Source organism: Rhea pennata, chromosome 2, assembly GCF_028389875.1.
Source record: "Rhea pennata isolate bPtePen1 chromosome 2, bPtePen1.pri, whole genome shotgun sequence".
Classification (NCBI taxonomy): domain Eukaryota; kingdom Metazoa; phylum Chordata; class Aves; order Rheiformes; family Rheidae; genus Rhea; species Rhea pennata.
Window position 1 is genome coordinate 148,782,978 of NC_084664.1, and position 25,433 is coordinate 148,808,410.

At 38.8% G+C, this 25,433-nt stretch overlaps 1 protein-coding gene across 4 annotated transcripts in view; it reads right to left on the reverse strand.

Moving 5' to 3' along the window:
- Positions 1 to 25,433, reverse strand: part of TRPS1 (transcriptional repressor GATA binding 1) — a 216,700-nt gene that overhangs the window by 164,350 nt on the left and 26,917 nt on the right. For 2 of the 4 annotated variants that reach the window (XM_062570561.1, XM_062570557.1), the window contains exons 2-3: positions 14,016 to 14,174; positions 10,131 to 11,059 (exon numbers count right to left, since the gene is read on the reverse strand). In XM_062570561.1, the coding sequence (XP_062426545.1) occupies positions 10,131 to 11,059; positions 14,016 to 14,052 (966 nt within the window). In that variant the 5' untranslated portion in view covers positions 14,053 to 14,174. Of the gene's footprint in view, positions 1 to 10,130; positions 11,060 to 14,015; positions 14,175 to 19,652; positions 19,698 to 25,433 lie in introns of those variants that run through there. The other 2 variants (XM_062570558.1, XM_062570560.1) reach the window with 2 other exon arrangements.

Here is a 25,433-nt window from a genome sequence, read left to right on the forward strand (position 1 = left end):
AAGTTAAATCAAGATTTGAAGAGGCTCTTTGGAAGAGGACTGTTCTAACAGACCTTCTGTACTGCAGAAGATGCCTTGTTTTATTCATTTTATGGCTAGCAAGAACTGGAGACAAAAACCATACTGAGCCTGACTCACTGACAATAGTGGGATTTGGGCTCGCTCCATAGTGTCTGGCACACGACGTCTCCATCCACTGCATTAATTCAATATTCAAGGTCTCACGGTGCCGAAAGACAGCTTAAAAAGGGCATTGATGGAATTATGGTAAACAGGAAATAATAGCAGCTCACCGTGGGATTTCCTGAGTTGCAAGGGATCTGTTTTGGCTCATTTACTTAGTTACTTATGTTAGCTTTATGAACTGGCCAAAATATTTTACCTCTAAGTGGTTCTAACGAGTATATGTCCATTATTCTTAGGTATCCATTCACAGAGGCTACAGATGACAAACCTATTTTGCAGACACTCTGTAGACACTTGTAAAAATTGTGAGTGACAATTTCAGCTGCCGTTCATTCCTGATCACTCCGGAATTGCTGAAAGAATTAACTTCTGAACACCGGAAAAACATTAGTATTAGCATTTTATACAATGGACTAACTGTAAATTACAACATTTCAGTAACTTTTGCTAATGCTGCTTAGTGGCCTACACAGCAAATTTATATCTCATGCTAATACTTCTTTCTCTGCATCTGAAGAAGATAAAGCAAATCTAAGTATTTACTTAGTTTAATTCTAAGTATTTTACCTAGTTTAATTCTTGTTTGCCAGTTGCAATAGGAGGAAAGAAACAATCTTGAAAGTACTAGAATGGAACTGATTATCAATTATCAGGTTGGCATTCATTTCCCTGAGTACCCTGCCACAATCCAAAACATACACATCCTATTTGATTGTGTGCATAAAAGGTAATACAGGGTCATCTTCATGTTATTACATGCAAAAGCTAAAGAACGAGAGAACTACACAAACTGGCTTCCGCGTAAAGAGGTTGGGAGAAGCACCTGAAGGAAAACAGTAACGGTATGAACTGAAGCTGCTTCATCTTTCAGCGAGCCAGTCGCGGGTGCAGCCTGCACGCTCGCAGAGCTGCTTGGGTTGCTGCATTCTCCTCGAGTCTCAGCCTGAGACTCAGAATTGTCGTTCACACAGCGCATCTCTGTGAAGGGGCAGCAAACTCCTCCACTGGATATGGAACTGTCCTTACTCTCTCGCTTTCTCTTACCTTCCCCAGAAAGAGGAAAAATAAAGGAGAGAAACAAGGTGAAAGAAGAAGAAAAAGAAATAGGTATAGAATTAGAAATTGTATTAGAAATGTATTGATATTAGAAATCAATATCCACATTTCTTCAAGATAGCAGAGGTACTAGTTTTAAGTATTTATTCATGTATTTCATTTTGATCTAAGAAAAACCTGCTCCCCTGCTCTGCCCTTGTAGTTGTATCTTCTTATACAGATGCTCTTCCCTAACACAAATCAGAAGGAAGAAACAAAAGCAATGCTAAAATTCTGTGATTCTATTAAGAGTTATGAAGTCTAAAGTTCCCTTTCATATAACCAGTGACCCTTGCATGTACAGGTACAGACTGGACTGGAAATCGAAGGATCCTATAGATAAATGGCTCCTTCAATAATCACATGAGAAAATTTATTTTCAGGATTCTCTTTTTAAAAGGCATTTAATATATAGGACATTTGTAGGGAGTTGACTGAGTCCCGTGATTTAGTTTTTTCCTTCACTACTGTTTTCTTGTGAGATCTTGGGGTAATCACTTATTCCTGCAGTACCTCAATCACTGTAATACAGGCAGTATAAAGAACGCATAAATCTCTTAAAGAATAAGACACTTTAGTGGAAAAAAAATCACAAAAATAGTGGTTCTGGTTAGACCAGTAGCCAAGGTGTCATCTACATCCTCTATCTTGGATGAGAAGATGTCATGAAGAGGGCATGAATAACTTTTTTTTTTTCTTGAGGGGGCCAGCAGGCAGGGATGAAAGCAGTTTTACGCATTGCTCATATGGCATCTTCCCAAATCTTTCCTTTTATTACCTATACATGGATCAATTATTATGCTCCATAGGAAAAGGATGGCTATTCAAATGGGTTCTGCATTACTGTGCTTTGGATGGTTGCACTAGCAGTCTTCAAAAATCACTCTTCAAAGCTGTATCTCCATTTGAGATTAAACTAAAATACATTTCACAATAAGACTCACTGAAACTCAAATCTCTGATTTTTAAATATTAATTAGGAAAATTATAAAAATCCAAAAGACCAGGACTAAAATTACCACAAGGATAGAAGATCACGTCTTAATACAACTAAACTATCTCCTCACATACACCCACATTTCTAAAAATAGCCAGGAAGAGAAAAAAAGATAACAGGATAATTGACAATATTTCAAAACATAATTTCTACAACATGTTGGCAAATACTTCAACAAAGCAGTATAATTGCACTATATGTTTCCTACAGATATGTATTACCTTAATTATTCAAATCAAAAATAACGATTTCACAGAATAGATGGACTAGGGCTAGGATAGGTACTTTCAGTTTTTAAAAACCCGTGTTTTATATATAATCTATCTTTGATCCAAATGCTATGTTACTCTATTCTCCCACCTTCTTTTTGAAGTTCTTAAGTCATTATTATGCCAAAGCAGTTTAAAAATAGTTTTCTGCTTACAGAAAATACAAAATTTACCAAGGAAGATAAAATCAGCCAGCTCCTGTAATAATTTATTTCATGAAGAAAATTCCACCAGCAGAACTAGTGGCCTATAGCCACACAAGGGAGTCAACCTTAAGACTTACATGCACGCGGTAAAGCTGTTTTTGACCCCTTGCCTCTGCTGCAACTACTGATTAGACATTAGACTAACATCCAAATTCAGAACATCAAATGTTAATAAATGTTCTTTTTGATTACCTGGCTTACATCTCTGGCTAATAAGGAGGTGAAAGGCTCTAGATTCCTTCCAGCCTCCTGAGCCATCCAGCCTGCCATAGCCAATTACTCTTAATCTTCTAATCCTAAAATATTTTTCTAATGCTCTTCTTCATTCATTTGCTTTGTGCAATATAGCATCTGGAACATTTTCACCATCCCACATTTATGAAGTTCTTCATGTCATGCAGGCCAGAACAGATTTTCTGTTGTTCAGGCTTTCATGCAAGTTTGTGTAACACCACCCAGTTCTCTCCAGTCCAGTACGGAGAACTCGCTCGCTCGCTCTATCTCTCCCTGTACATGCACAACTATGATAATCCTCAAGAGTATATTTACTCTTGAAACTGTTTACTATACCATGATTAACTGTATCTGTAGATAGAACTATGTTGCATAAGTGAGGCAAAGATTGACTGCAAACTCCTGTCTTTCTGGGCTACTGGTATTTACCAAAACAAGAAACCATATTATCTGGTCACATTCATTTGAAATGAGAGTATTCGTCTCAAGATTTATTCCATTGCCATTGAAGCCAGTATGGTTTTTGACATTAGAATATGAAAGGTAGCAGACTAAGATATTTTTAAAGCAAAGACTGGGACAAAACAACAGCAGGACTTAGATTAAGGCCAGGAGACCAGATATGCAAAAACAATAAAAGTAAGGAACATGGAATAGAGACTTCCATTTGCTAAATAATGCTAGCATACCAATATCTAGCATTAAAAGGAAGTACCATCGTTTATAATACTCTCTCTGTAAACATAAAATTACCAGAGAGTGCCTTGGCTACTGTAAATTCACACAGTTTCACAGACTTTGAGGCAAACTTGCACTGATTTACACCAAAAGAAAATCTAGCATCTTTCCCCCCCTTTTTTTTTCTCCTAGTAACTCAGTAACTGTATTTTTGAGCTCTCATCATTAGTATTTAGCAGGCTAGCTTAGCAGTATATCTTTAAATATATTCTTGATTATTAGTAGTCTAACCAACTTTCTTCATTAACCAGTCTTCAAACACTACCAGATATGCCTGGCATAAAGATGAGGAATATTAACACATAAACAACTTTGTCTTGAAAGCTGTGAATACATATCACATCAGTTCTTCTGCAGTAACTGCCCACATGAATACTCTAATTTGAGAGTAGACTGTTTCTCACTGAAAGAAGGCAAAAATAGCTCATTTCTGTTAGAGAGCAAGTGAATGTTCACAGGCACTTACCATTTAGTAGCTGACATGCTGTAAATCACAGCATATCATTCTGAATAGTAAACTTGTTAATGTATCCACATAAATGATATAAAGAATTTCTACCACGCATATTAATATAAATCTTTACTTATGGACTAAATTCAGTAAAGAACATAGATACCTACAAGACCACAAATCCTTTTTCACATAGTAGATAATATGTAGATATGCATGTATGTACACAAAAATATAAAAGTACATATATGTATACACACATATGTATATTATAAATATACGCATATATATGTATATATATGAGCATGTATACACATAAAGTTGTGTACCTTTTGCACCACTCATTTCTTCGCCTACCATCATTTCTTTTTCAAGTCTGTAATTTAAAGTAGAGCCCAGACTCCTGTGTTTATGAGGTGTGACTCTCTGCGTGAAGGCAGTCTCCAAATCTGCTCATGATCCAGAAATAAAACTCAGAATAAACAGGTATGCACGTACGCAGATGCAACACCCAAGACAGCCGGACAGCCTTTAGTTCAAACAGGGAAGTCCCCAGCGAGCACTGGCAGCACAGCTAGCTCACAGATGAATCAAGCCTTTCTGAGACACCTCACCTTCATGCAAGTGCTATTTTAGGCACTTCCTTCAAAACCAGAACTACATGACTTGGTCCAAAAAATCAGGATATGTCATATGCACCAAGGGCTGATCAATATATTTAGATCTAATTTTATGGACAATTAGAAATAAAGTCAGTAAGACCAACATCATAACATTCAGACCCATTTCTCTAAGCATGCAAGGAAAATGAAATTCATTTTTATACATGTTTTCATTTACTAATGTCCATTAGCTGTGTACTTATGTCACCTGACAGGAAGCTTACAAGGCTGAACTATAAAGAGGTTTGAGTTGTTGCTAATACAAAAATACATGCTGTACTTATTTATGCCTCCAGTATAGATTCTTTCCATATCCATAAGAATTTCTTTGACAAACTACCTAAAGTGTAGAGGAAACCATATGCATCAGGAGGGATGCTGATAACATCTGTACCCCTGCAGACCCTTAAATATTTTTTTATCCTTACTTTCACAGCCTCATGTTCAGTCAAACTACTAATATGAGAGCAGAAGATGAAAAGCAGAAGCTATTAATAATAAAACCACTGGTTCTTATTCAGTTGAATCCTAGTCACCCCAGACTTTAATTATAAGTTGTGTTACTGGTCACGTACTTCCAATGTGAAAAAAGCTGCCAGATTTGATATACTGAAATCCAGAACACTAAAAATCACACATACAGAGCTTTGCATATGCACAAGAAGTCTAACACTGATTTATAATGGAGAAAATAGAAAGAGCTTTATACACCCCATTTGCATGGGCCCTTCTGCCCCTTTGTAGGCCACTGGGCAGCCAAGCAGCTGGACATCCAGAAGTGTTCTCAGTTGCTATGAAAATCTTGGAAAAGTTGTTACCCATATTCATACACCACATAGGATTTGTTTGAGTAATGTAGGACAAACCTTAAAATACTGAATGTCTAGAACCTCAGAAGAAAAATCCGCTGCTAACCTTTCATTAAGCTGTGGGAGTTAGTTAATCTGACGGTTAATGTAATACCTTTTTCTTGACTCTCTAGAATACAATTAGGAAACTTTGGAGTGACTTTCATTGTCACATGACCCGTCAGAAATTTGTCATCTCAACCTTTACAACAGTCTACTGCCAGTATCTAAAACTATGACAGAATCAAATGAAAGGGCTGGATCTGAAAAATTACTTTCTAGTACTTTCAAACAGAAGCCTGAATCTCTGTAATGACTGGACACATGAGGAGGCAGATTTCTGAAAATAAGCTCCAGAAGGCATGGCCATGCTGAGCAGGAAGCTACTCAGAGCTCACACACACAATGCAGAGCTGCCTAGAATGATCGTAAGAAATGCTGAGCACTGCAGTATGTCTTTATTCATGGCTGCATGAATACACTTCTCCTCCCTTGGGACATGCCATCTGAAACCCTCACCTAAATGCAGACGTTTCTGTCCATTCTTTGAAGGACACTGTTTTCTTTTAAAACAAATCAGGAAACGGGGTCACGCTCCCTTTTATACAATAGCCTAATGGCTTGAACACTTGTTCAGGAAACAGGAAAACTAGGCTCCTTTCCTTGCTCTGTCCAAGGGGATTCAAACCCACTTCTCCCCCGCTGGACAATGTCCTAACGCCTTAGCTACAGGCTGATTCGGGGAAGACGATGCTCTCCAGCCTTTCTGTTGAAGCTGTCCCACTCAATCCTCATGACATAACTCAGAGATAAAGATTCCTACCTATTGGCAAGACGTGTGCTTGCTTCTAGACCTTTCCACACTTCATGTTAAAGACTCAGTAAACCAAACACAGAAGGAGCCTCAGTCATACAGCAGGATAGCAATGGTTTTCAGGATCACGGCTCTTAACTTAGTCATCTGAATTTTAAGTAAAATTTGTCTTTGTTTAGACCCAGCCTAAACTCCAATGTTCTAGGCATATCTGCAAAACCATGTTTAGGCTAAAATGTCTAGTAAGACAAAGCTGAGAGATTGACCAGTTAATCAAAACTGAAGAAAAAATAACCAATGGCCATCGATCTCACTACAAATATTATTCTGATAACAGCCATAAAGCTGATAACACCTTCTCTGTGGATTCAGCAATGTGCTTGTAAATGTTTTCTAGTATCTAATACCAAAAAGGAAGTTAATCTTCCAGAAACTGCTCAGTGAATTTACCTAGTCCTATGGAATTTATTACAACTCAATGAACTAAACACAGCTGTGAAATCAAATGGGAACAGATAATACAAGCAGATAATTTCCAACGTATATTGTATCTTCAGAGAAGACAAAGATGTCTTGCTTGATTAAATATTCTAATCAAAAAGAAATCTACACAGGAGATTTACACCGAAGGCCAGAAAGCCTGAATTTATACCATTCCTAACCAAATCCACTTTATGTATGACCAAACATGATCATAGCATTCATATACCTGGATGTGAAGCCAAACGTGTAACCTTAATTTTCTGCCGACTGCAGTACAATAAAAATTTGGCTTTATGGTTTGGGGATTTCTATTTTTAAGTTTTCTAGGACAGGTATTACTTGTGTGGCATGATTCAAAGAATGCATTTAAATGCTTTCCTCCAAGCCATTGGCAAAGGGTTCACATTGCCACCTAAGAGCAGACACTGGATTTTTCTGCATTCTGACATTTTCCCATTGTTTTTTGCTTCTTTTTTTTGTTATGACTACAAATTCTGGGGGTCAACAGCACATCTCACTGGTACATATCATCATATACCATGGTCTCCAGCTAACCACCGTGAGCCAGATCAAAATTACCGATCTTCATCCTCTGGCCTCTGGTCCCAGCTCCCCAGCCTGACATCGTAAATCTGTCAATAACTTCAACCCCAGCTACAACAGAACAGTTTGTTAAGTGCAATGAGATCAATAAATCAGACTTAATCCCAGTCCACTGTTTCCAGTTAATTATGAAGGGATTATTTGCCTTTAGCCCAGCATCTAACTGAGATAATGCTGTTTAGATGAGCATCAGTGCTTCAAGCTCAGCTCCTTCTCCTTCTTACGGAGGACTCTGAGTGAACCAATTTCAACTGGAACTTTAATCAATACAACGCTTCCTTTTGGCAGGAGAGGCCAGCCTTTCAGATGCCTGAGAAAAATCCCCTCCAACATGGTCATAGTAGCAATATAAACATGTGTGGGTGGAATTTCAGATGTTCTTTTACTATGTTTATGAATCTCACAAGGCTGCTCTGTATCGGGAGTGGGGGAGGAGAAAACATAAAAATATTAATCAGTTACTTATCTTCTGACATGTTCTGGATCAACATCTGGTGCATGTGCAAGTGATGAAGTATGGCATTTGGCACAAAAGCTTATTTAATCTTCTCTTCCCAAATCGGGGAGGGAAAATTAGCACTCTTAAAAATTAACTTTCCAGATCCAATTTTTTCTTTAAAATAAATTGCCAACATTGTATAGGCTGTCTGTTCTACTTTGGAAAAATGTTTTGGGTCTGAGAAAAGACTGATCTTAAGTAGATTATCTATGGGCTGTTTCCTACCACTTTTTGTCTTCCCTGCAGTATCTTACTGCCAGGGCTTAGTAGACAAGTATAGTCTAGGTTCAGCTGTTTTATTTCTGCTTCTATCAGTTCAAACTGAGATAGCTCACACATCTGTTTTATTTCTGAAAACACTGCATAGGAAAAGTGTCCAGCTCATTCTAATCAAGCATAAACTTTCCTATAAATAACTAAGGACCTAACGAAACAATTGTTTGGAGGAAATGAAAGTGTGTTTAGAAACTCAAATTCCTCTATACTGTACGTCTGAGCTGTTCCAGTTTGAATGTCTTCCTGACAGCACGGATCAGTTGCTCTAAGATGCTGTCCCTGGAGTCAGCAAACTGAAACTATAGCAGGAAATCCAGGTATTAACATCATACTATGCGCTAATTATAAACCATCATTTCACATTCTGACATTATTCACTTCCAACCTCTTTAAACTAAATCACGTATTTGCTTTCTAATCACGGTTTGACAGGACAGAGTGTCTGACACGAGACAATGAAGTGATCTTTTAATAAGACAGCAGTTCAAAGATTGTAGCTTTTAGGCATAATAACGATCTTAAGTTTGATTTGCTGCTCCACAAAGAAGTTGTAGAGTTTCTGAAAAAAGAGGAAAAGTTTAAATCACTTCAAAAGCTTCAAGTTCCTGACTTGTGTTCCTGTTTCTGCTTCTTACTTGAAGTTAGGAATTAGCTATCTTAACCTCTTTCGCGAAAATTCTCTCTGATAGCTAAAGCTTCTGCAAGTATTATTAAAAGTTTTCCACTGTCTTTTTTTAAAACATACTTCAGAGTTTTGTCTGGTCACTTCTGCCAGGACAGGTATCATGTCCTATGAAAACATGCTCTTGAAATTGGACAGACATACGAACTCATTTTGCATGCAATTTTTGTTACTGATCTTTTTTGCCTTAAAAACCTGGATTTTTGTATCATAGAATACTGAGGTATTCTAGCACATCTTTCAGCTCATCATTAAAAAAAAAAGGCAGCACCAAAGATAATTTTTAACTAATTAAATACTAACTGCTAAGAAACTACCAATATAGACTCCATGTACAGGTTTTAGATATACTTCTTTAAGGTAAAATGATTTTTTTTACAGCAGTATCTGCATGTAGTTTCTTCAGTGCTAAAAATACACAAGAAAATGGCTGAGGCAATAGTTCTTTCTTTACAGTCTCACTAATGCGAAGTAACAGCGTTACTGTTACTTTTAAAACTTCTTAAATACCCATCGTGTATCCTGTTTTTCTGGCACTGGACAGCTTCAGAGTTGCCAAGACTTGTAGTTTATTTTATCTTAATAAAGAATCAATACGCCAAATCTCGTCTCCCATCAGCTGAATACTTAGAATTATATTTTTAATTTCCAGCTGCAGACTTTTGTCTATCTGGTTGTTACTTTTCGCTGTTACTTTCTCCCTTTTTTCCATGATAGAGAATCCTTCAGATAGGATTACCAGTTCAGCAAGCTGCCTGTTTGCTGTATAAAATCTTATTCTATCTATTACCACTATGATTACAAATAGAAATATCACTAATCAAAAAGCCAGGTATTACTCTACTGTATAAGATATTACACAGAGCTTCAGAAATCCTGATATGTCCCTCCTTGGGTAACGATTTCAGTAATCCATAGTCACCAGCAAGCTGGTAGATACTGGCTAAAATAGACCAAAATGGTTCTTAAGGTTTAAGCAGGTTATATTACATATTTCAATTGCGTAGGTAGGAGATGCTTTGTAAATAAGTGACTTGGCAGTTCAGAGAGAAGGCAGAAGAAGCAGGGAGACTGGGGAAATACAAACCTGCACATCATAAGTCCCATTTAATAAGACAGGCCTCTGAGAATTGATGTCCTGCAGCACCCCTGAAAGCACAGTGCGGTTGACTTTCTGGAAGTCTTTGGAGTGGCTGAATTGCACCATGTTGTGGAGAGCCAAAATTTTAGTGTCGAGCTCAGCATCCTGCCTGGTGCGGTTGTGCAGTCCTAGGTGGTACTTGCGGAAGTGTTTGATGAGATCTGTGGGGTCGTTCCCGTAGTAACCATATCCACAGATGTTGCATTTGAAGTCCTGAAGCTCTGGAGACAGAGGCGCCGTATCTGGGTTATCATTTACCAACAAATCTGCTTTTGATTTGTTCAGCCTTAAACCCCCATCTGAAGGCACTTGTGGGTTTTTTGAGGCCATGGGGACTGGGCTTGAGCCTTGACCGTCAGTTTGACCACTTTGCACTTGCACTGTTTCATCTGAAGCTTTTGGTGACATCTGATGCTCCTCGTTTGTCTCCACTGCATCTCCTGACGGGGTACAGACCACATCTTGGGTGTCATCTGCATCTGATTTTTGAGGAGACTTCAAGGGCTCACAGATTCCCCCAACAGCTGGAGATGAGAAAGCCAGCATATTTCTGTCTGTCACCTCATCATGAGGGAAGGATGGAACATTTCCTCCCTTATTGTGGCTTTCATAATTGAAGCCAGCCTTTTCACTCAGCACTGAGCTTTTCAAGTCCTTTTTAATGCTGGGAGATGGCTCTTGGACATGCGTGCAAAGTTCCTCCTTGTTATTTAACTCTGCCGCATCACCCTGGTCAGTGTTTTCTTGCATCTGATCTGTGGGAAATTCTTTTTTCCTTCCAGACTCTTCACTTTCAGTACCTGTAGACTCAAGGGTCTGTGCCTCACCTTCACTAGCAACGTTTCTTAGAGGGGGGTTCTTTTTCCGGACCATATCTACCACAAAAAAAAAAGAAAAGAAAGAAAGAAAAGAAGCAAAAAAAAATCCCTATATAATTATTCAACATATTTAACAGATTATAAGCCTCCCACTTTTTAAAGCATTCTGAACTATATGAATATATAAACCTTAGGAGAAAATTTTTGTAAAATAGGTTTTCAATTGTCTATGCAAAAAACAGGAACTTTATTTAAAAAAAAGCCACACTGAGACTGACCTCAATTGAAAGAGAACTGCAAAGCCTATGAAAACACTTCCACCAGAGTAAGTGCATCATAGATTTCATTATCTTTTCTGAAAATAACAGTCAGTTAATAGTAGACATAATTTAAACTAAATGCTTCATTTTTAAAAAAAATTAAGTACTAAGAGGAAAAATAAACTTTTTCAGTCTAATATCTGTACACTGCACAACTACATATAATGTAGCTTAGCAGAAATATATCTAAAAGGCATAGCCAGGAGCACTTAAACAAGTTATTATGAAGGAAACCGATTTAGCAGACTTTGAGGTTATAGACAAAGTATCTATCCTAAGCAGGTATCAGTTTCTCCATAACAAAAGCTCCCTCTCCTACTGCCCATAAACTTCAAACAGGATTATACGGAAATTCTAGAGTCTGGCCCCACAGTCCATTATTCATATAATTAGTTCTATTTGCCAAACGAAAGAAACTATATTCAGTAACCCACTGCCAATAAAATTTTACAGGCCTGAATCCAGACATTTGACATTGCTGTGTTGCTGAGCAGGGATCTACCCAGAAAACACCTGGAATCCACATGGAGCAGAACTGCTCCATGCTCCTCTGCTCAGTCCTTGTTCCAGGGAGAGCCCCGACTGCCAAGTGTGCAGGTACACTTTCAGAATCTATTTAAGAAAGCTTGGATAGGACAGCAATAAGGATCAGAGAGAAAGAAGCAGTGTGCCACTGATGATTTAGTTGCACAGTGGTTATTATGAAAGATCAAATAATCAACATATACAGGTAGAAAGCTAATTCCTGATTCACTACCTATCTTCACCTCCCTCAGTCTTCTTGGAAGAAAAAAGTATGAAACCTCCCTACACTCTCCACTTCCAGGTTCTGGATCTGATGTTCCTCACCAGCTATTTTGACCCATTTGCATTCGCATGCTAGCTATGTGCAGAAGACAGATGTGCTACAACTTCTTCTGTGCTCTTATCTTTGCCAATGCTGTATGCAGTGAGGGATGTTTCCTTTCACTGAATCGCATGTGGCCTGGTGGCAGCAGATCGCAGCACCACATGCGAGAGCTGAGCTGCAGAACGAAGCCTGAGCCTCCCTTCTCAAGCCAGCCATGGCCGGGTGCTTGTGGAGATGCTACCTACTGCCCTGTGAATGGAGGAGCACCTGGAGATCTGGGAGCCCCACTGATGTGCTCTCAGTGCCACTATATCCAGATCTTGAAAAGCTGAGAATGGCCTTCTCAAAACTGTGCTTTGAGAAGTACGGCCGGGGACACAGGTTAAAAATAAATGAACTGGCGTCTGCACATCCTCTTATTTACATCTGCTCCACATGAAAGGGCACTGTATGCTATGTTGATAAAAACAGACAACTTCTTAGGGGAAGTGTTCAACTTGTGTCTTGGGTTGGCTCTGTTGTCTTTGTGGTTGAGCTGATCCACAGGCAGCATCGTCTACAGCGAGGCTGCTTTCACACAGAGTGCCAGCTCACATTACACAAATGTTGACACTCCGTGTGCTCCTAATAGGTTTCTTAAATGCCTACTGCGATTCCTTACTGTAGAAGGCATACGTGCTTGGGAACCAAGTGCCTTCTCCTCTTTAATGTCAATCACACCGACCAGTATGCACTGAATTTCACTTTTTTTTTTCCCTCGCTAACTTGAACCATGAAGTCACTCAGAACTAAGAGAAAAAGAAGATTTCCTGCGGTAATAACAGAATTGTTCAGTACAAACTCAGCCCATCAAAAGCACATACACAGGTATATAGTTCAAGGCATAGAGACTGGCCTCAGCCTTTTAACATTACTGTTTTTCTGTGGAGCTTCAGGAATCTTCTTGGTTAACATACACTAAAAATATGGGTGAGCGTATCTGGTAGGTGTTCACCTAAGTCTCTATTTTTCTTCTTGTAATCTGGTTACACATCCCAAACCATACAATTCATGGCAGTTAGTGGATAGAGAAAGGAGTCTTCAGAAATCAAGAAAGGAAATATCATGGTTGTTACTTCAGTCAGAATTAAACAAGACTATATGCAATGTTTTAAAATGTTTTTGTTACAGATATTTTTGGCAGATAAAGGAAGTTTAGAGACAATTTGCTACCTTCATGGCAACTGATAGAAGAAAATCAGAGAGAAAGACAGAAAAAGAAATCCCTATAAAGCAAAGTAAAGAAAAATGTAGGATGTATACAGTGTAACTAGACAGTATTCCAGATCTAGACACTTCAGTTCAAGTTCTCCTGATATGTCTGTGGGTCTGCGTGTAAACAGAAGAAAAATCTCATATTTGCCTAATGGAACTTTTCAATGCAGTATTCTACAGTTGGGGAAAGAAAGGAAAGAAGATAACATTCATTTAAATACCAAAACTTTCTTAAGTTGAATTTAAAAGTATCTTCACTCCTTTTTCACTCTATTTTTTGAAAAATCATCTGTCATTTATTTGTTTGATATCCACTCAATGGGACAGTAAGAAAAGACACAGTGGGTTTTTTTGTCACTGGAATTCCACCACTATCATTTTTCAGAGACACATTATGTAAATAAAACTACATTTGCAATACTCCTAAATCGAAGAAACCATTCCCTCACAAGTCATAAGTTAGATATTGAAAGAATATAGCCACTCTGAAATTATTATCTCTAAGACAAATAACAGATTGCACAATGTTTTATTGTGTGCCAAGAACGTTTTCAGTTAACAATTTCACTTGAAAAAATGGATCACATACTTGTAAAATCATACCCAGCATTGACTTCATAAGGCATGTGGCTTTAGAGTGCTTTTTACAATTATTAATTCTATTAGTCAACTAGCAGGCGGGCTAATGCAATTGTCTTAGAAGATGCACGGAAGACACAGAAGACATTTTGAGAGCTGATCTGTATATCTGCAAAACAGAACAAAAGAAAAGGTTTTCCTTCCTAAATTATGCATTCACAGTATGCTTTTTTAATTAAAAACATTATTATGCCTGTTTTACATTCACATGCATCTATTAGTGGGCACTATACAGAGAACAGTGGCCCCTGTTCTCTGCTTCAGTCAAGCACAAGAAACGTTATGTCCCTTTCTGCAGACACATGTGCAAATGCACACACACATACATACACACACACACACACACACACAGAGAGAGAGAGAGAGAGAGAGAGAGAGAGAGAAAGAGAGATAAAAATTATTTCAGATGTGAGGTTCACCAAAAAAAAAAAAAAAAAAAAAAAAAAAAAAAAAACGTTTAAAGTAAGCATGGAAACCTAGCTGGATAAAAGCTGGGGGACAAGGCAAGAGGGGAGCACCTTAAAAATCCATATATAGGTATTGTGCTTTGTACAGAACTGAACTGGCCTAAGGGGACTGATAACAGCATACAAATAACCTGTTCAAATCCCGGCTCTGCTGTCAGCAATTGAAAGTTATCATCTGTTGGCTGCCTCATATCCCTCTTAAAATGAATTTAGTGGTATCAGTTCAGTTGTTAGTGGGCATGTATCCACATCTCAAAAACACCTTCACAATAATAAGCAAGTTTGGTAGCTGTTTAGCAAAGAGGCCAAGGGCTGATCACACATGGGGCCTGAACTATCTTTTCATCACTGGAAATGGTGACTTTTCAAAAGAGAAGAAGAATTACGAAGCCTGGTGCAAACAAAACGACTTCCTGAGCTCAGGGAAAGCCTCAGCAAAAGACAGGCTGCAGAACCCATCCTTGGTTTCTATAATCCAGGGGGTTTAGTACTGTATTTTCATTAGGTTGCCATTAGCTTTAAAACATGTAGGTTTGTTTTACATGATATGATCACCCTCAAATACTTTAATGTGGAAATAATAACAGCAGCTACGCACCACTTCCCTCAAAAACAGACAGGGCGACTCTGCGCGATCCACCTAACTGGAGGACGCAGGCTCTTCTGCCCAGCAGCTGCCCACATCAGCGAATCCCTGGAAGCAGAAGGTGGAAGCTCCTGCTAAAATCAGCCTGTCACTCAAGGATAACGAATTACCATAGTGACTCCAGTATTCTCTTGTAAAATAGGAAGGGCAAGTCCTGATAATCGATGGCTCCTTATGCCTGGTGAAGATGCTGGCTAATTATCTGCTGATCACCAGCTCTCACAATGGGTCACTGTTGCCCCTCATTATTTTTATTGAAAGTGGTGATTTGTCATCAAAGCCTACTGCAAGAATAAGCTTATTGCTTTATGCTTGTGCCGCAGGTTTAGGCCAGGTCTTAGTCATGGGCTTTTTTTTAACAGAATAACACATTTAGAAAGATGTCTGAACTTCGTGATACACCACTGACTAATGTTTGCACAAGTAGATGCACAAGCAGACAAACAGCAAATTGAGCCAAAGGTCTCTGAACACTGATGTTATCCATGAATACACTGCAGCAACAAAAAGTTAAATGAAAATACACATTTATGCTCCACATGCTGAAGTAGGATCTCTTTGTTAAGGGATAGTAAAATTAATACTTATACACTCATATATATTTCACACCAACACACAAACATATCGTGCACATACTGCACTTAAACATCAATAATTTTTGCCAGAATAATGCAGCAAAAAAATCATTAACTCTTGCTGTCTCAGCTTAATAGATGTCTAATACTTACCTATCTCACAGGAGTGTTGTGAGGCTTAATTAATTAGTGACTGTAAAGCACTTTGTGATCCTCTAATGAAAGGTGTTACATAGCACAAAGTATTATTAAAATCATCAGGACCACAAAAAAAGCCCTGTGGAATTTCAGCCTACACTGTCTGTTGGGGTTGGGAGTGATCTTATTATTAAAAGGAGACCATCAGTCTAATTTTCATAATTTTTTTCAAGATCTTTTTTCCCCCTTTACTGTTGTGATAGCATGTTAGAAGCTAGAAATTTAATCTTATTATCTTAATAACATACATTCACGTAGTTTGTTACTGCAGGGCTACAGAAGAGAACAGGGCTTTTGGCACTCATCTGGCTTTCCCTTTTAAGAAAAAAAAAATGGAGAGACTTATTTTGACACCTTCCCACACTCCACCCCATCAGGACAGCTGATCATGTGAGATCTCGGGATATTCACTATAGCTGCACGAGAAAACACTGTTACGGTTTTAATTTCTCTCTTTTTTCTTTTCTTTCACAGCAAAAAAAAAAAAAAAAAAGACACACAACAAAACCCAGCTCATTACACATAAATATGCTACAAAGACTGTCTGCTGTACTTTAGACAAAAAATCTCCTAAGTGTCCAAAGTGTCTGTCTCTCTCCAAGTGTATGAAGTCTGACACGATCTGAAGTCTTCCTACCTACATCTTCCCCACTCTTCCCTTATGTAATTATGAAGTAGTCATAATGCTCTAAAGCTAGAAAGTTCCAGTCTTGAGAGGGTAATTTTCTAGAAAACTGTTTTCAGGGAAAGCTCTCTCCCCTTGGCGCCCACTCTGCACCCAGCCCTCCGCAGCGGTCTGCCTCGGTTGGCCCAGATCTGTAGGGCGCAGAACAAGAAAGTCAACAAGCTAATCAGGACAACCCCAACTTCAAAGCCTGAATATGTTTTCTAATTTAAGTATTTCTCAGAAAAAAAAAATCTGTTAAGTACACTGGATATTCCAGATGAAACTGCACTATGCTGCCCTCATTTTTCAAATTTACAAATTTCAAATTTCGCTCCCAGCTTTACATTGCAGGCAAGCCACCCCAAGACAAGGGAGACAGCAGTACAGGAACTGCTAAAGCTCCCAGCTTTCCTCCTCCTTCATGAATGCTTTAACAACGAAATAGCAAGAAACAAATGTACAAAGATTACACCAGATCCAACACCGGCCACCTTCAGCCATGACACAGAGCTGGAAGCAGTCATACACTACATTTCTTTCCCAGCTTTGCCTTATGGTTCTCAGAGCAAGCATCGCTGGGAACAGCTGGCATGTGGTCTTGCTGGGCAAGGAGAAGAACACTAGACACTTTTTTGTAAGGAACTCAAGAATCAGGCCTTAACCAAGGGAGGGCAGAATAAACTGAATTACAAGCAACTCACTCCTCAACAAGACTACTCCCCCCTCTGTGCAACATTTTCTCCAAGCGCACTGCACAAGAAGGCTCTAAGATGAGCAATGTCTCAGCTCTAAGAAAATTGGTAGACTAATAACAAAGTCCTTTTTAAGCTCTACACATTTTTGTACAAACCATACAGCTGAATGGTCAATCCTCACTGCATACGATGGCTTAAGAGTAGAGCAGGTCTCCTCGCATTAGTAAAATCTGGCAGGATCAGACATTTTGTTTGGTAAAAATGTATCTACTTGATATTCCAGCCTGCCTGCTCCACTGAAATCAGGATAGCTTAATCAGTCTAGAAAATGCAAGGAAATATTCATGCCTTATGCATTTTACTCACAGAAGAGTGCTAAAGCAAAAAGGCAAAATGCTATTGTTTGCACCCCCTTCTCTTCCACTTCTGCATTTTCAGACTCTCCAGTTTAGTCTCTGACCACCAATTTACCAAAAGCTTTTTGCAAACTTTTTTAAAACAAAGAGGCAAGTGAAAAAAAAAAGAGACATTTAGTCATGCTCATTCCTATTTAAATTTACTTTCCCAACATTGACCATTCTCAGATCTCTAAAGGTGCACTTTTGGACTTCTTAAATCCTTTGAGACAGAAAATGTCATCACTCTCAAACAACTCTCAGCAAATAAATCGCTTACTAATTCACATCAAATTAATTCAAAACTATATTTTCTATTACCATATGCTTCAGAGCACAGTACATATTAGTAGTCATGTAACCACTGGAATAAATCTAACCTTTTCTACAGACTAAAGTAGATAACTTGTTCATTTTAGAGAGTTTAGGAGTCACATTTCAAAATAGATTGTTTGAACCTACTTACAGGCACTTATTTCATTTTAAGCTCACTGCCAGGTAATCATGCAGTCACTGTCAGAAGAAACTGAAGTTGAAAGGTGATTTGCCTGGAGAAGCCATGCGGGATGGAATATTATGGGACCTCTCAACCAAAATCAGAGATCCAAAACTGCTTCTTTTATCATGGTGCTTGACCACCCCAACTTGCTGCTGGCTTGTTACAGAAGTTTTCCTCCTACCCCTACCAGACCTCCATGGTCATTCAGTCCTACAACAGGGGAGCATAAGAAGGCAAAGATTGTTTTCCCCTGGCTTCTAATCAAGCATCTAAAAATAATCTATAAACATAACAACCTATTAAACTTCAAAGAACCTAGTGAAACAGGAAAATTATTGTTACTGCCATTTTACAGATGAATAAAATGATCTACAGAGAGATACAAAAATATGTTCAAGGTTACACACAGGCAAGTTCTTTGCAAGCAACTGAATCTAGTTTATCTCGACTTCCAGGGCCATTTCCCTCTCGTATATGTACTTCAGTGGACAGAGCATCAACCTAGTGTTTGGTAAAAGGCCAAGATCTTTTTTTTAACAAGGTACAGAAAGAGTACCTTGTGCAAAAGTCTAAATGCTACAATTTATCATGACAGTTATGAGATAAGCTGACAATTTATTTGTATGTAAATTAGTCTCCAAAATAGCATAAAAAGGCCACACTTTCACCGAATATTGTGCCTTTGCTTCTCTGTCCTGCATGTATCTAAACTCAGTTTTGTGTAGTAAAGTAGTTTAAGTTTTACACATTGGTGCTGCTTTGTATACTCCCAATCTGTTGTTATTGTGCTGCAGAGAGAATCCAGCTTGATTTGCTTACTGCAATCATATAACTCATTTATTCCAGTACTGACACCTCCTATGAGAGACACTGCCTCACCATCCTTACTGAATTTTCTGGTAATTCTATTAATTTGGTATGGTTCCACTTTGTAGGATTGTAGAGCATTCTGCATTAGATCAGGTCACAGGTTCACTTAGTCTGGACACTGGCCAACACCAGATGCTTCCAAGAAGGTTGAACTGCCGTTGGACACATGCAGAATCTCCTACCTTTGTGAAAAATAAATCCCTCCTAATCCTCAACACTTAGACAGTGGCTTACCTTCTAAAGTGTGAAGCTTTTATATTCCTCAACTATCTCTTACTTATGTTCCACAAGTTGTTGTTACAGAAGTCCATATATCCCTGCTTCTCATAAGTGTCCAATATCTATTTGAACATTATGATGATCCTAGTATCAGTGATATCTTGTAGCTATTGGTTTTACAGTCTAACTATGAACTGATCAAAGCAAATATCTGCAGCATTTTGAATTTGCTGCTTTTCACTGAAGCGGCACTGTCCCTCAATCTTGCAACTGAAGATCCTCCAGGCTGTTGGTAGGTCTGTCACACCCCCTCTACTCATCCAGTCTTCGTGGTAAACCACCAGTGACTATCCTACCTCTTCCTCTAGGTGTGGCGATCTCATCTGCTTCAACGTCTTTTCAGCCGGAGAGTCAACTAGAGTTCTTTTTAATCCAAATGTCCTTTGAAGACAATGAGAGCTTAGGGTTTGCAAGTGACTCAGAACTGAATCTTAGCTGAGTGTTTTGGCAGCAGCAAGCACGGCGCCATGCTGAGATGAAGAGGAAAGAACGAAGGTGACCTCCCAGTTCGGAGGCAGTAGCAATCAGGCAGGGATACAGGTGACTCGTTTGTTCTGTTGCATTAAGTATACAGTGAGCTGAGCCTCTTTCCCTTGAAGCTAATGGCAAAAGCCCCACTGACTTTGAGAGAGGCACAACTCAGACGTACGGTTACTTTCTGCTAGATGAGATCTGTTGTATTAGAAAAAAGCATCAAAGTTACTTTGCCCAAAACTTCAGTCAAATGCAAGCAAAAAATATTAGGGAGAAGGGGAGCAGATGGAACAGAAAAAAGAAGATGGTTTTGGCTGGCATTCCAGAAAACTTCAAAAGTAGAGGCGGACAAAACAGCTGAAACAAGGCTGAAATTTTAGATGGATCAAAAGTAAAAAAAGGGTAAGAAGGAAGAAGACTAGAGCCTGGAATAGCAATAACAACAGCAATATTAAAACACCACCTGAAAGAGCACTATTGCAGAATTTTTCCAGCCAGGTTAGAAACAAAATGAACACAAGTCTTTTCTTTTTTTTTTTTTTTTTTTTTTGGAAACTTTCAGCACGGATTTTTTGACACAAGTCATATGGGTAAGACAGGGTAACCGAGGGCACCAGGAGTTGAGCTCACTTACATCAAAGCAGACTTTGGCTTTGGGTACCTATCCTAGTAGGTAACCTGGCTAGCTATTGTTGCTCCACGCTTTTAAATTTCCATATATTAGCATATATTGCTGACATTATTAAATCCAAAGTTATTTGGATGTTTTGATCAGCAAATTGAATCTTGAGTCTATATATGATGTACCTATATTCACATAAAGTTTATAAAACTATTATATTCTCCTATTCTAACTCTTCTTCCCAACATGCTGTGAGTTTCCATATATCCCACAGCCACACATTCCAAACACAAACTATTTTATTTAGTAATATACTCAAGAATTTAGATAAAAAGAAAAGTAAGAGAAAATGTTTGGCAATCTCTATATAAACAATTTCTATACATTTGGGTTGAATCATCCAGTAAACTCTCATCTTGATATGCCTGTGACAGATAATTATGCCCTCTTGTCTTGGAAGTCAGGATGCAGGGGGATCTGCAAACTCTTACACTCTTTACATCTATTGCAAAAATTAACATCACATTAAATAAAAGCAAGTCAGATTTTGGCACCGATTTTCCACTCGGCACAAATAACCCCACTCTCCATTGTGAATAGCGGAGAAACAACAGCAGTGGCAACTACAACAAAAGAGTGGATTGTGTGTTCCCTACACAAAACAGAAAGCTGTGCCTATTCAAGAAATCTTGGCCATTTGTCAGAAATTAGAGAGCTGACGTTGGAGCCCAGTATTAGCACCAGCCAAAGCAGTGGTGAACTACCTTGTGTTTGAAATCATCCCTATTAACTAGCAAAGAATCTCGACTGTATCATACAGTCCTCATGCTAACTAAGAAACACAGAGCCACCTTCTTAAAAAAAAAGAAAAAGAAAGAAAGAAAGAAAATAAATAAAGGTCAAAGTAACTGAAAATAGAATCACTGTGAAGGGTCTATCATTTGCCCCTTTTCTCTCTTTTTTATGTTACTTTTTAAGTTGAGGAACTAAGTAAAAACACTGATGGAAAAAACTCTTGCAATGCATTCAGTGTAATGATTTGTTATGAAACTGCTTCAAAACAGAAAATTGCTTTTGAGATGACCGTAAGAATCAAATATTCACTACAGGAGTCAGATTCCTATTTAACCCCTTTCAATGGCGGTGGGAGATGCGGACGAGGGGTGCAGAATAAGGAGACTCCTCGAGACTCTGCTGACGAGACTCTGCAGCGGCTTCCCGCAGCGCGCGCTGGTGTTCCTTCAGCACTGGCAAGGGACGCCAGTTGCCGCCTGTTGACTGCTGGATGAATATATATAGTGCGAACAATGCTGTTCCTGAATCAGTTTTTGCCCAACTCCCACATAAACTTTCCATGGGAAAATCTCATAATGCCTGCATAAGTGATTTTATAAATCTAGCTTTCAGCTTTTGATAGAAGATTTCTTACTCTACTGGCTTTGATTCTTTATTGCATGATGGGGTAGTGCCAAGAGCCCTCACATTAGCCTCTACCATACAGACATCGGAAATTTAATTTAAACCTTGGAAATTTGCCAACATCATAAAGTACATACAAAAATTGATTTTTTTCTGAGCGCTAAATATGTGATTTCCACAAATGCAAGGACAACACAGGTTGCAGAATCCACACATGGTGATATATAGACGGAAACTGTAACTCTAGCTAGTCAATACTGACAGGAGGTGAGTAGAAATCTGCAGTCCGCAGAGAATAAACAAAAGTGGACAGTAGTTTTTCCCCACGGAAGATACATTTTCAAACAAGTCAAACATTAGCTATATCTGGTTTCCATTAACAACACATCTATATGCTCCTTTAGATTTTTTTTTTCCTAAAAAAATAATTTAAATAGAGGTATAGCCACAGATTACACCAATACTTCCACTCTCAAAAAGCCCCTATACACAAGAGAGCCTTACCGCATATTTTCTGTCTTCCTCCTCAGAGCTGCCTTCTTACCACCTCAATGCCCAATCTGGTATCTCACCAGTTTTAAGAAGTATCCAGTAATGATGTAGGGCTCATTTGCTGCACTGAGATACATCCCACAAGAGACAGAAAGCCTTCTCTGTGTTTTCACTTACAAAGAAAGCAACTTATTAAAGCAATTTCTGGGTTCACCGGCATCTCTGAGTCTAAAAAAAGTCCCAAAATTATTTGCAGAGGCTACAACAGCACCTTCTTTGAAGTAATGCTGCAACTTGTGCAAAGGAATTTGGGATGTACCTGAGATCTGAAGGTGTGGGCTACAAATTAACCTAGCCAATTAGGTGGAGAAGCTGAGAGTCCAACACAGATGGGGCAAGATAACCACAACGGAATAAAAGGACTGGCAAATGCAAGCCAGTTGGCTGAGTACAGATCGTGTCATCCTGCTCAGCGAGCTGTGGGCCAATCAATAATCTGTTGCTGTTTTCTTTCTCCACGCCAATCAATCCGAGCTAGGGCTGCTTCTAATTTTCCAATCTAGGAACAGCTTCAGAACATCCCCAATTGTTATTTAAAACAACCCAAGAGATAAATGTTTCATCTACACATCAGTGTGCAGATTCTTCCCAAAATGGGACTAGTCAAGAGTAAGTAATTACTCCTGTAATAGCTTGATCTGATAAACCACAAGACATAAGGCTGGAAAAGTGATCTTTGTACCATTAGCAATCAGGAGAGAATCCAGCTTCTAAAATTACTTGATTAACTGATACAGGACCTGAAAATTGTGATATTGCTGCAGAGAATGTTTCACAATAGTTATAGTCATTTTTTAGGGATTAGCATTGGCTATAAATTTCTTATCCCTTGAAATCTGGTACAACTGGATTTATGCTAAAAAGATGCCTCACTTTACAAGAAGACAGAGATGAAATCAGAGCCAATTAAATTTAAGCATCTCCTAAACAATTCTTTTGTTAAGCAGTATGTATTGAGAGAATACATGACAGGAATTGGAAATGATCTTCATAACTTGTCCAAGGTTTCTCTTCTTGTGAGTAATGAGAACAGCCCAAGATCATGCTGATAAAAAATCTTAATGTTGTAAGACATTCTTATAACCATTTATATGTGGATAACAAGATGAGTGAATAGATGCATATATGACATAAAGAACAGAGACTACAATAACCAGAAAGCTGTGTTATTTGTGAGCTAGTTAATACTTTCCCATCTTATTGTAACTTCAAGTTGTTGCAGCTCTGGGTCTTCTTCATATCTGGAATGACATCCAGCGCCTACCCGCACGACACTTGGTCTTCATACATGTACAGTGGAAGCTACATACTCCTCCCATTATGCCTGCTCACAAGATGGCATGCTTGATTCACTTCAGTCCCTGAATTAGGACTTTATCATGCTCACAGCATTAAGGATAATTAAAGGTTAGGCACCAACCCAGTAGTGCTGTCACCGAACAGAGAGGACTCCACAAAAATGATGCCACTTCTTATTCTGCAGGTTTGCTTATGAAGTCATGACTGCAATACAGCGTACAGACAGAGCAACTAGTTTTAATTTCCTGAGCTGAGCTACTGGAAGCACTGGTGGCCTAGAAGTTGCAAATCCCAGAAGAAAAAACGCAGCTGGTTTAGCCCAAACTCAACTTTGCCTACCTAGAACAGTACTGACACCTGAGATAGTTAAAGAGTAGTTGTGTAATCTTACAGTATGCTGTAATCTAGGCAACGTACATACACTTGATGATTAGCCTGTAAAATTGCTAAAAATTACCATCTCCCTTGCTTCTTTCTAACAGCTTGACATATTGATGCCTAATGTCTCATTATGTTTCAATTTGAATCATGATGGTTAATCACTAGAAGTACAGGAAGAGAATTAGACATAAGATCTGAGGAAATTTGAGGATGTATTATAGATAGACTGGACTTTAGAAACTTCCTGAAAAAATAAAGTAAACAACAAAAACCTGTAACAGATGTTCATATGAAATGCTGAGAAACAGCAAGGCTGCAGCAGGTAACAGAATAAAAAGATTAAATGCCACAGACCCAGTGGTTCACTTGCCTTGCGAGTTGAACAGATAGAGTTTCAAGACTTCTTTGGATTTGGATAAGTTTTTTAAAGAAATAAACTTTTTTTCTTTTTCTCCTCTTCTTAAAGACAGGTGTGGGCAATAGAAAAATAGGAAGAAGTTTGGCACACGTTGATTTTGATCACATTCATCGTAAAAAGTGTGACGAAGAAAAGAAAGATATGACTTGATTTTAGCTAAAGCAAGGATGTACAAAGTCTAGGACTTTATTTCATGTGGCAAGTACATACATTTAAGTGTACACGCAGACCCCGAGAGCCAACTTTTGTCCTTCAGGACACACAACCAGCTACTAGTAAGTTCCTAAAAATCCTTACTTTCTGCCATAAATTCACAGCCCCACAAAGTCAGTCCTTGAACAGGGCAAGAAGGAAGTTTGTGTCAGGCTGTTCTGGAGCTGGCATGCGAGCATTGTAACTGAGATTCAAGAAGTGAGGAAACGCCAATGGTTTAGACGTCAAGAAGAGACCAAAGGAAGACCACTGTGCACGCTCGCAGCACCAGAGCAACGCTCTGCAAGCTGGAAGTAGTAAACCCACAAGGAAGCCCTAGACAGGAGACTCTCTTCACTGTCAGCTGAACTGCTTCCTGTAATTATAAATATTCAAAGGTTAAAGTGAGAAAATGATTAAAATGCACTGGCAGAAAATGAATTCTCAAACGAATACTCAACAATTAAGCAACAGTGTCTATCGGCACACGACACTTCAGCAACACCGCGCTCTTGAAGCAGAGCGCCTGGCATTTACTTGGTTCGCTACCTGAGGAAAACCGTGTGTAAATCTAAGCTGTGGGACACAGGACAATTTCCCGGCTCCCAGACAGAAATGCACACGCCAGCAACATCCTGACTACATGTCAGAAAATCTGGTTTATCACCATTTTCCTACACGCTTCAGACTCCACCAGTAGAAACACCAGCGAAGGGACGT